Source organism: Myotis yumanensis, unplaced genomic scaffold (genome assembly GCF_028538775.1).
Source record: "Myotis yumanensis isolate MYYU_CA2020_CCGP unplaced genomic scaffold, mMyoYum1.0.hap1 SCAF_8, whole genome shotgun sequence".
NCBI lineage: Eukaryota > Metazoa > Chordata > Mammalia > Chiroptera > Vespertilionidae > Myotis > Myotis yumanensis.
The window spans coordinates 60268443-60280556 of NW_027223759.1; the positions used below are offsets into that span (position 1 = coordinate 60268443).

General features: G+C 44.3%; 2 protein-coding genes and 1 pseudogene across 13 annotated transcripts in view; 2 read left to right on the forward strand and 1 right to left on the reverse strand.

Annotated features, from left to right (window-relative positions):
• ARL6IP6 (ARF like GTPase 6 interacting protein 6) overlaps positions 1-8060 on the reverse strand; it is a 35000-nt gene extending 26940 nt beyond the window's left edge. Inside the window, exons 1-3 of one of the 2 annotated variants that reach the window (XM_070422985.1) lie at positions 7267-7714; positions 5830-5883; positions 590-985 (exon numbers count right to left, since the gene is read on the reverse strand). In XM_070422985.1, coding sequence (XP_070279086.1) covers positions 846-985; positions 5830-5883; positions 7267-7666 — 594 coding nt within the window. In that variant the 5' untranslated portion in view covers positions 7667-7714 and the 3' untranslated portion in view covers positions 590-845. Of the gene's footprint in view, positions 1-589; positions 986-5829; positions 5884-7266 lie in introns of those variants that run through there. The other variant, XM_070422986.1, reaches the window with a different exon arrangement.
• LOC139015427 (large ribosomal subunit protein eL15-like) lies at positions 3795-4444 on the forward strand (annotated as a pseudogene).
• A 600-nt stretch (positions 8061-8660) lies between the features above and the next one.
• The window catches only part of PRPF40A (pre-mRNA processing factor 40 homolog A), a 55498-nt gene continuing 52044 nt past the window's right edge, over positions 8661-12114 (forward strand). For 5 of the 11 annotated variants that reach the window (XM_070422973.1, XM_070422974.1, XM_070422975.1 and 2 more), the window contains exons 1-2: positions 8661-9092; positions 10198-10329. In XM_070422973.1, the coding sequence (XP_070279074.1) occupies positions 8691-9092; positions 10198-10329 (534 nt within the window). In that variant the 5' untranslated portion in view covers positions 8661-8690. Of the gene's footprint in view, positions 9093-10197; positions 10330-11947; positions 12028-12114 lie in introns of those variants that run through there. The other 6 variants (XM_070422978.1, XM_070422981.1, XM_070422983.1 and 3 more) reach the window with 2 other exon arrangements.

Consider the following 12114-nt stretch of genomic DNA (forward strand, 5'->3'; position numbering starts at 1 on the left):
TTTTGTATATATTTGAGATTGTCCATAATAAAAAGTTTTTTTAAAAGGTTTCCATGTAAATCTGATGTTTTAATGTGATTGGAAACTGCAGGTGTTACTTTTTTGGGGGGGGGGGGGGGGGGGGGGGGGAGTCAGTTTATTGCTGTGCTGTAACCACCACAGACACGTTAACCAGAGGACTTGATTCAGAATCTGTCCAGAACCTGGGAACAGGCAGGAACACCATGACGACAGATGGCAGGACAAAACCCTGGTCAATCTGCAGGTGTTTCCTTCAATATTTCAGCATGTGATTTCTCCTGGTGTGGACGTAATTTACCGTGAACATGATTTAGTTAGTCTTCACTTGTTTATTATTATCACAGCTGTTATAAAAACTTAGAGTATTCTCTCATAAAACAGGAGGTATGCTTATGAGATAAGGACTTTAGCTGTAGGCACAGCTTGCACGTGGCTGTCACTGATGTGAAACCACTGCCCTTTGGTTGATTCCATTTCAAAATCTTAGGGGACATCCCCACGGAGAACAAGGTCAGACAGATGACTGTTTGCCATTCTCGCCTTGGTGTAGGCAGTGTAGTGCCCGGACCTCATGGTACCGCTGTGATCCACAACTCCGTACAGGGAGTATAGCACCCTGGTGCTTTCTTCAGCGACATTCTTACATTTAGCAGTACAAAAAGGAGCCAAATCTAAGATCTCCGGAAATTTTATGTGTTTGTTAACTTTGCGTAGGTTAAAACCAGCCAGCTGAAATCGCTTCAAATGAAGGGTGAGAACAGAAAGAGCGAGAGCAATCAACATCTGCTTTTTGGCATTGGTGTAAACATGTTTCTTTTCACCTTTTAGGTTTGCTTTTGGTGCACCACACTGTCTCCGGGTGCACACTTCACACAGCAGCTTGTTGGCATCTTGAAGCTTCTCGTTCTGGGTGAACTGGTATAAGCAGTGCTGGATGGAGCACTCGTCAGCACTGGACGCGTCCCTGTTCACAAGAGTAGAGAAGTTTCTGGATCTTGGCCCACACACTCGTACAGCATGGTCCCGGGAGTGGGGCTGCCATTCAGAATCTCCAGACGTATGTCGTCAGGGTGAAGAGCAGCATCCAAGTGCAGATTCCGGAAACCCCTAGAAATGTCCACTTTCCCACCGCCCCCCGCATCCAGGCAGGCACCGTTCAAACTCCCGGGACAGTCAGTGGGAGATGACAAAACCTACACGTTGTTATCCACACTGACACTTTTCACATCTACGTCCTCTGTGAATTTTTGATTGTCAGTTACATTTCCTATCATTTTCTCTTGGCCATTCAAGTCATTCTGATTAATATAATATTCTTTATTTATAACTTCCTCTTGTGAGAAGTACAACTAGTACAACACATATATAAAAGTACTAATTCCACACTTAATTTGATAACAGTAGTCTTAGAGTAAGTAATTTCTTAAGAAAATTATTTCTACTTTCCTTATGTACTTATTTCAGGCTTGCCTCAAATAAAAGGTCATTTATTATACCCTATATTAAAGACTAGGGGAAGGGTTGGTTGCCTCCTGCACTCTCCCCCTCAGATTTCTAACCCTTAAATCTTTCAGGGGTTGTTACCAGTGAGAGGATGAGACCTCGGTTCTTGTCTTCTTGAAGGAAAGGTTTCAATCAAGAGACAAAGTGTAGAAAAGTAAGCAAGAATTTATTGACCACAGCAAAAATGTACTTAGGACAGAGAAACAAGGCAGGGCATTGAAGAGGTAACAGGAGAGCCTAGGCTGGGCTGACTTAGCTCACTGGAAAGTCAGAGAAAAGGGGGCCTTGGAGACAGGTTCAGAGGGTAACCTGGGAAGGAGCTGCCACTGCCCATTGCTCCTCTGGTTCCAAGCCTCATTGGGTCCTTTGGAGTTTAGGAGATATGTGGGGGAAGAAGAGGGGGAAAGGAATGGTATGAGTGTGCTCCCTGGAGGGAGAGCCCACATGACCTTTGTTTAGAGGGGTTTTAAAGGCTGGGTGTTTAGGGGAGGATCAATAGAATATTCATCAGCTTTATGCAGATGTACCAAAATGAGATTTACTCTCTTAATTTGTCTGCCCTTGGGTATGGCTGGCAAATGGCACTAATTGGATTTCTGTTTTGTCTCCCAGAGTAGGGTGATTTGAGCTATTTACCCTCAGGTTGGGGAGAAGTGCAAACCATTTACTCTTAAGTTTCCTTGGTTTAGGGAAGATAGGATTTAGTAGTGGCCACAAATTGTTTAACTATCTGTTACCCTATTCCACTTATCCTGGAATGTTTGTTCCTAGCTTCTTACCATGCTATAACATATCCAGCAGATAGTAGGCACCAAGTAATAACAATTCCTATAATTTTTTTATTTTCCAAAGTAGCTTTTCTCGACTTTAATCTTGCAACCCAAAAAGTACTATCAGACACATTCTGGTTGACTAATAAAAAAAACCAAGCAAGGTGAGTCTTCCTTAGACTGCAGAGGCCAAAGATCAGTTTAAGAAACTTCAGTTTTTACTATTACTTACCAGGCTGAGCATTTCTGAGGCTGTTGATTCTGTTTTGCTGTGAGACTGGCCACATGGCACAGTCCAGACCACTCAAGTGACTGCCTGAGTTGTCCCCCCGCAATGAAATCAGCTGTGCCAGGCGGGTGTGGGTTGTGGGAATCCTCACCAGCACACAGTTTAAAATGTGGAAGGTATTAATATTTAGCATGGACTTAAATACTTGCTCGTGTTGTTACTCTTGTTATTGCCCTCCCCGCCCCCAACCTAAGTCCAAATCTATTCCTACACCTCACTCTTCAGAAAGAAGGTAGAATATAAAAATCTCCTAACAAAGTATATATTGAAGATAAAATTAAATCCCTCATTACAGAGATTTTAGTCAGAGTGACTGAATCTGTGGTTGCCAGGATACAAGCTCAAATAAGCAGGTTTAGGGATTGGGCTGGGAAGCCTCTGGTGCTGTGAAGAAGTGTATCACAAAGTGGGAGCCTGGGTGTCGCAGCCCATCTGGGGCACACATGTTATTTACATCCCTAATCACATAAAAGGTGAAGAACAGCCCAAGATGGTTTGCCAACAAATAGGACCTTTTACCATGCAATAGTTACAATGGCCAAAAATTAAAAACCAGTTAGAAAATAATAAACACATTTATAAAACTATTCTAAGTAAATCAGTTGATTTGAGGTCCTGACACAGAAAATCTAATTTTTCAGAATAAATCATTATACTAAGAATACTAATAAAATAAAAAAAGACTAGGAGAAAATATGTAAAAATTGGAAAGAGGACTAAATTTATGAAATGTGATACAAAAGCCAATGTGCATAAATGAAACAACACATTGTTATATATGATTAGTGCAATAAATTTGGCCAGTAGATAACCTTAATGAGGAAGGACTGGAATGTGATTTTAACTAAATGAACTTAAGTTTTATTTTATTAATATCCCTGAAAAACAGGCTTACAGTAGAACATGGTTTGTAGGACAACCATAAAAGGAAAGCTCTAAGAATTCTTGATGTGTGACTCCAATGCCACCCAGGGAAGATCAGGGGATATGAGTTCCAAAACCAGCTGATAGTATCAACACCACCTCCCTGGCTGGACTACTTCACTAGTAAAGATGAATAGTATGACAGCCAAACCCTATGAGTGATTAGATCAATTAACTCTCCAGAGGCATTGATACCATCCATGAGTCATCATGAACCTTTAAAAAAACAAGTATAAGGGAGAAAGGCTCTTCCTTTCTGTCTACCCCCAGCCATCAGGTAAGCCCAGATGGGTGCTTTTAAGTACATCTAGGAGCTGTGGAGGAAGCAGTCCGATGTAATGCACGTCCTTCTTAGGGGTGTTGGGGGCAGTACCTCCAGATCTCTATGCTCCACAAGCCCCCCCCCCCCCCCCCCCCCCCCCGCCGCCCGCCCCAGGCACTCTTCCTAACCTGGCCCTATAAAGTGCACAGGTTGGGATACAAGGCCAAGCAGAGTTATGCCATATATCAGATTCATGTGCTCTATATGCTGGCCACAAATGGCCTGTTCCTAAGAGTGGTACCTAAGGCAAGACTGTTCATCAGTTGGTGTTAAGTAAACTTTGCTCCAAGCCTTCAGTCTGTTGTGGAGGAGTGAGCTGACCAACATTGTGGGACTCTGAAAGTCCTGAATTCTTACTGGGTTGGTGAAGATTCAATGTATAAACTTTTTGAGGTTATTCTCATTGATCCACTCCACAAGGCTATCAGGAAGAATTCTGACACCTATTGGATCACCAAACCAGTCCACAAGCACAGGGAGATGTGAGTGCTGACATCTGTAGGACGCAAGAGTCCTGGCCTTAGAAAGGGCCACAAGTTCCACCACATTATTGGTGGTTCTTGCCATGCAGCTTGGAGAAGGCTCAATACTCCACAGCTCCACCATTACCACTAATGTAAGTAACATTTGTAAAATTCTTATCTAATAAACAATTTGGGACAGTAAACACACACACACACACACACACACAAAAACTATAAACAGTGATTCCCATGTCATTAGCTAAGATTAGACAATGATCTTCCTATTTGCTGTCAAATATCTACTAAGCATACCTAGAAGCCATACTAGACTCGGCGTTCTCAACCTGTGGGTCGCGAACAATGAAAATACATCCTGCATATCAGATATTTACATTATGAATCATAACAGTAGCAAAATTATAGTTATGAAGTGGCAACGAAAATAATTTTATGGTTAGGGGTCACCACAACATGAGGAACTGTATTAAAGGCTCGCGGCATTAGGAAGGTTGAGAAGCACTGTAAGTGGAAAATCAAGCAGAGCAATGACAAAGTCCCATTATATTCCTTTTGATAGTGAACAAGCCATTCCTTCAGATGGCAAGTGCCATTCATTCTTTTCATAAATGTGAAATCTTGCCAACTTTTAAATACCAAGTTATTCATGTCTAGTCCACAACTACATCAAGAGCTGACATATCAATAAATGCTATGAAAACCTTCATATTCTTGGATGTTTTTAAAGAGATGAAACAGTGTAACAATATACACTGATAAAATGAGTTAATAAATACATGTTTTCTCATACAAGAAGTTAAGAAGAGTATAGACAAATTTTCATGAGACATGTAGCAAACCAGTTAGTTTGGAATTTGAAGATAAAGGATTCCCATTCTGCAAAAATCAGGTAGACTATACTTTGTATCATAATGAGGGCACTGGCCTTGAAGAGATAAATAGTTTGCTAACATTGAGGGAGGAGGGTGACAAGTGGGATAGGATCTCAATCATTTGCCCCCCCAATTCACAGTGATTAATCAAATAAATTATAGCAAATAGAATAAATATGCCAGACAGGTAAAGTTCTGAACTCTTTCAAATCATTTGTGCAGAGAGAAATACAAGATAAATACCCCTTGAATTTTTCACTAGAAAAATGCATTACATTTTATAGACACTCAGGTCCGACACTGTCCTAGTTATAATTGAACTGTGCAGGTATGCCTAATGCTTTTTACATTTGTTTAAACCTAAATTTAAACAAATTCAAACGTAAATTTCTCCTGAGGTCTGCTTAAGATGGTTATCTTTGCTAACTTTGTGAGGAAGTTATTTTTCCATGTTTGTAATTCCTGGGACGAGGTATAGGGAGACTTTTCCAGCACATAATTAGAAAACATTAAGTACTCTCTGGGACTTTGTCACATACAGTTGCGTTCAAAATGTATTCCTAGTGTGTATGACATATGTATATATGTATAGCCAAGGGGTATATGTACATATTTTATAATTGTCAAGTGACAATTAAGTACATACCTAATAGCCCCGTGTCTACATCATCTTCCTTCTTCAAATTCTCAGCATGTAAGCCTGTAAATACAAAAATGGGCTTGGGTAAAAAAGATAATTTGAACAGTAGCTTAAAGTTTAAGCTGGGAAGACACTATGGAGTTGTGGAAAGTGCTGTAGTGTCAGAAGCAACTGGGTTCAAACTGACTCCACTTAGTAGCTATGTGACTTTCCACAGGCAGGTAAGGGGGCTATGAGTCAACTACCATATATGTAAAATGGGGATGTTTATCCCCTGGGGTGGTTGTGAAGGCATTTCATGTAATGCAAATGAATGAGGCACACTACGTTTTAAATTCAGTTCCTTTCTCCGAAATATGCCCAGCTCAGTCTTCTGCAATGGACTTCCAGGTTTTGTGACTTTATGATAAAAAGGCAATCTCTCAGAGCAAAAGGGAGATAAAAGTACCTACAAGATAAACCTCAGAACTGCATTGAAAAAGAAGGGGGTAAGGAGAGTGATAGAGTAGTGATATGGCACACATATATTTAACATTGAGAGTTTACAAACAATTATCATTGTATGAACAGGTAAAAATTGCCAATTTGTTTCCTTTGAACATTAAACATGGTAAGCTGCTAGATGCCACTTGCAGCCCAGTAGCTTGGAAGTAATAAGGAAAAATAAAAACTGTAATTAAATGAATTTAATTCTATTTAGTGAACTAAAATTAATACTTGAGTGTGTTGGGTGTTTTTCATACATTAAAGGTAATGTTGCTTTAAATGATTTTTTCAGTAACTTTGCCAAAGTCACACAGGAGTGAAAACAGACTTAAACTCAGGTCTGAGTCTTTCCGCTGTAACGGCATTATACATCCGTATAGAGTTTGGAAAACTTTTCAGGGCACATCTCCTTCTATTCAAACCTGGCCAATATGTCAACGTCAGACGCAGGGAAGGAAAACTATTACTCAGAGAGAGTGGACTAGCTCCCGCAATAGAACTGGATCGCTATAAAAGCGAGAGGGGCCGATTATTTTACCAATAAAAGTAGAAATCTGGGCTGCGGGGTCGAAATCCCCGTCCTTCAGGAATTCTGTGCGTGTACAGAGGACTCGGTGGACAGCACATCTTTAATCACTTGTAAATTATTAGTCTTTGAACACGGGTGGCCTATGTTACTTACACTTTTCACCGTATTTTAATGGTTGTTAAAAGTGTTCACTGACTCTAAGATATTAACTCGAGGTCCTTTTTTAAAATGGACTCGGACCACCCACTTTCAAGGACAGTGCGGGAAGAGGGAGGGAGGCAAAGAAAAGCGCCGTCAACGGTTGTGGGCGAAGCTGGCCGCCAACTGGACGGCCTGGCCTTTCCCGGGGAGACGGGCGGCGAAGGCGAGAGCCACGTCCAGGCTCAACTTCATTCTGGACACATTTGTCAAGGCCCAGCCTGCAGTACCTTTCACGATCGGGTAGGCGATGGCGAGAAGGCAAGCGAGGAGGACGGCAAACAGCAGCGCACAGAGAATCGAGAGGACCTGAACCGGCCACCGCCGCGCCCGGGCTGGGCCGCGCGCCTCCACCGAGAAGAAGCCGTTGCGTTTGTCGGGCAGGACGGGAGAGCCGTCCTTCTCCGGCGGGAGCAGCGCGCCCTTTCTAGGCTCCGGCGACGCCCCCGCGGACAGTTCCGCCCGCAGGTCGCGGGCTACTTGGTCGTATCCCTCCTCGTCGTCGACTTCACCTTCACCCCAACTGTCCCCTTGAGTCAAGGCGGATAACCTCGGCCGAGCGAAAGGAACGGGGGTGCCGCGACGGCGGCGCTGCAAAGAGGAGCGCTTCGCGCTCTCCACGAACGACATGGCGGGAAAGACACCGAGCCGCGCAGAGGACGGGCATCTCCCACCCGCCCCGCCCCAAGCACGCAGCAGCCAATCAGCGGCCGGGTCTCTCCACGGCCTGCACCACCCGGCCCCGGTGCGCAGGGGTGCGCAAGCGTGCGAGGTGGGGCTGGGCAGGTGCCATGGGGCTCGAGGAGAGGTTGGACACCCCTGGGCCGGAGCACGACCCCCAGGCGGGAGGAGGGAAGGAAAGAACGGGACCGCGCAGAGAGGGGCGAGTCGAGGCCGAAGGGAGTAGTCGGGTCTCCCCTCCCTGCGGCGCCTCGTCCCGGCCAGAGACCTCCGCCTCTGCCGCGTCACCTCCAGGCAAGCGAAGGCACAGTCGGCCCCCAAGCTGCATCTTTCCGATGCCCGGTCCTAGCGCCCGCTCGTGCACCTCGATTAACATTCCCGAACCTGCCTGCTTTCTCCCTTCCTACCCTTTACTCTCGCACCCTTCCCCGGCGTCCCTCACTAACGACAGCTCACCAGTCGGCGCTCTCGCCTCGCCTTAAGTTCCCATCCCTCTTTTCCTTTGGCATTGTTCCTCCCGCCCCTACCACAACTTCCCTCCACGCAGCTCGACACGCCTCCTCCACCCCCAACTCCCCGCCCAGGCGCGCGCTCTCCAGCTGGTGCGTACGGAGATCGAGCCCTCTCCTTAGACCCCCTCCTTTGGCCTCCCCTCCCCCTCCCCCCCTCCCCCCCGCCTCGAGCACCGCGCGCGCGCGCGTCGGTCCCGGGCCACCGCTAACGCTAGAAGCCTCTTACCCCACCCCACCTACCCCACCCTACCCCTGGCGGCCTCAGGTTTGTGGGGCATACGTAAGTCGGGCGGGGGGGTGAAGGTGGCAGGTCCCCACTGCCCCACCCCCTACGGGGTGAGGCGGGCTAAGCTCGGAGAGCTGGGACACAGTTGTCTGCCCTTCCCGGGGGGAAGTTGGTGGAGTTTTTCCGGCAGAGGACTCGGCGCAGAAACTTCCTCCGTCCCCTTATCCCCCCCTCCATGCAGGCGACGCCGAGTGAGCCTGAGGCAGGGGGCGAATCGCCGCAGAGCTGCGTGTCGGAAGCGCACTCTGATTGGACAGCGGGAAAGCCTGTCAGCCTACTGGCCCCGCTGATCCCGCCCCGTAGTGCCGGGCAGCCTTTAACCTTTGGCCCCAGCGGGCGCCAGCCACTCAGATCGCTTCTTGTTGGCATATGCAGCGGCAGTGGCCGCCGGCGGAGCAGTCAGAGCCCGATGATGAGGCCGGGGACGGGAGCCGAGCGTGGAGGCCTCATGGTGAGTGAAATGGAGAGCCATCCTCCCGCGCAGGGTCCTGGGGACGGGGAGCGGAGATTGTCCGGCTCAAGCCTCTGCTCCAGCTCTTGGGTCTCTTCTGACGGCTTCCTGAGGAGACGGCCCTCGGTAAGGGATCGGAGCGGCACAATGAAAAACAGAGACAGGAAGCTTTCTCCAAAAGGAGGAGAGAGAACGGAGGAAGAGCTCGAGATGGGACGTGCCCCGAAGGAGAGAAATGGAGGGCGGGGATGCACAAAGGGAAAGATACGGGACCCTGGAAGTTTCCAGCGGGCCCGGCGTAGACAGATGCGCGGCGGAGGTGCTGGGCCCCGAGCGCGGTGAGCGTCTCGGAGGGGCAGGCCCAAGGTAGGAGGTAGGGGAAGGCGGCGACGGGTTCTCTGGCTCTAAGAGTGTGCGAGACGGGGTTCTCTAGGCTTTAAGAGTCCGCCAAGACGTGTTCCCGCGGTGGGGGTGTCTGTAGGGTGCACAGCTGGGAGAATTTGCAGGCGATAATTAGCTGGTTTTAAGACTTGGAACCAATGGACACACAGGTAAAGGCGGTAGTTGACTTACAAAAGCGCATTAAAATGGGTGAATTAGTTGTTGGCATGTCGTGTGAATGACAGACCTCAGTTTTGGAATAAGAATTTTTTTTTTTTTGGCAGAAGTACTTCTACCCGTCTAAAGATAGTATTTGAGAGTAGTATGTGTATTTTTTTAGGAGTGAGGTGTCCCTGGATACCCCTATTTGTGTTTTATAAGACCAGCCCTCATCTGAGTTAATTTGGTAATTACAGCGTTTTAAAGCTTAAAAATCAGTTTAGAAATAAATTTAAGAATAAGTGGCTTTGAACAATAGCTGTCTGTCTTATATCTGTGTGATATAGGACAAAGTTGTTTTCGTAACAATTTTTAAATGGCTTTCTTAGACTTCTGAACTTAGCAAGTCAATTAGCAAGTGATTAAGTCAGCGTGCTTTAAAACTAAGATCTAACTGTCCAGTAATGATTATTTTTTTACCTATTGTTCTGGGATTTGGTTAGTTACAGCTCATTATAAGTATTGGTCTCGTGCATTTTGTTTAAGATAAGAACGTATAAACGAACCCTAATAATTAAATCACACTTTAGCCTAATGTTACATCGCTGCACTTAACTGATTTGTTGAAATCAGATTTTTTGAAAAGTATTTATTGTTACTTGTTCGTTTTTAAATTGTCCTTATTTTTCAGATGGGGCATCCTGGCATTCATTATGCCTCAATGGGAATGCACCCTATGGGTCAGAGAGCGAATATGCCTCCTGTACCACATGGAATGATGCCACAAATGATGCCCCCAATGGGAGGTCCACCAATGGGACAAGTAAGAATGTTTTTGTTTTATTTTGCTTTTATTTTTGCCTGTTGTATTATTGTGTCAAGATTTCAAAATCTGGGTCAAAACTTGTAGTTTTTTAAGGATTAGTTTATGTCGAAGTAATGTTTTCAAACAAGTGAAATGTTGAATCATGACACTAACCATTTTGAATATATGAAGTCTTCTGTATAAAATAACTACTTTCACTGCAACAAAACTAAGAGGTTGTGTGGTTTTTTAAAATTAATTTAAAAGTAGCACTGTAAATGTAGGCTTTTTAGTTTAATGACTTTTTCCTACAAGTATGTCAATTGAAGTTAATGCTCTAAGAATAAATGTCTGATAAGTCAACATAATTTCTATCGGGGGACCATGTGAATGCATAGAATCTGAAAATTGCAATTGTTTAGGTCTTTGGCTGTTTAAATGAATTTTATTTCTGAAGTAGCTTCCTCATTGTATATGTGTGTGTGGGGGTGTGGAGGTGGGTATGTTCTACTCTAATTTGATTCTTAATAGGACAGTGCCAAATAGGTAGTTCATTTTCCACTTACACTATTGTGTTGTTGTTTTCTTTTAATGCTTATTGCTTCTGCACTCCTGCTTTGAGCTGTCCCTTCCATCTCCAGCATAAATTGAAAGCTGACATTTTGTGGGAGTGATTTGGATCAAAAGATTTTGATTTGGCTCAGTGAATTCAATAGAACTGAGTTCCTAGAGAAGCATTCAAGAAAAGTAACAGGTTTAGTTACTGTGAATAATTTTATGCCCGTTAGGTTCTAATATTTCTTAGTAAAGCTGCTCTTAAATAGATAATGAGCTTTAAAAAATATTTCAATGCTTTCATTTTTAAAATTAATTTGGTGACTGGCTTCTTTCCATTTGAGTATCTCAATAAATCATCAAAACTTTAGGATAATGAAATATTTTGGAAAGCCAGTCAATTAGGTATGAACTTTTTGCTAATTAATAGTTTACTTTGATAAGCAGTTAAGCCTTGATGGTTTTAAGTTATTGGTGAAATTGTAGTGGAGAAGGAACTTGCTCTGTGTCTCTCTACCTTAAGAGTAGAGGGGCTTAATGTCAGGTGCTTTTCTTTTTTTATGTGGAATATTGCCCTTAATTTTGTATAAAAATCTTTATTCAAAGGCACAAGGCCCAAAGATTCTGCCTGTAGGAGTTCTTTAAATAAAAGAATCATTTATTCTGTTACTCTAGAACAGGGGTGGGGAACCTTTTTCTGCCAAGGGCCATTTGGATATTTATAACATCATTTGCAGGCCATACAAAATTATCAACTTAAAAATTACCCTGCTATATTTGATCAAACATTTAATTAACTCACCTCTAATGCCTTGGCAGGGCCAGACCAAATGATTTCCAGGGCTTTATAATGCCTGAGGGCTGGATATTCCTCACCTCTGCTCTAGAATATCACAAGTTTTAAAACTCCCTAGGTGATGGAGAAACAACTTTGATTCCTCTTCTGTTTCTTTCCATCTCTAAGCAGCAAGGAGCTCTTCTTGTTTTCTTAGTAGAGCTGCTCTAACTAGATAATGAGCTTTAAAAAATATTTATTCTTTAAATGCTCTGGTTCTTATTTAAAATTAGTTTCTTTCCACAGAAAGATAAAATAAAACAATTTGCTACTGCCAGATGCTTCTCTCTTTTCTGGGGCCTTCTGTTTCCATTGGGCCAATCAAGGTAAGTTTTGCAAGGGATTGACCTGCTTACCCTTGCTGTAATGGTGCTATTGCACTACCAAAACTAAGATACCAGCTAGTCATTTCT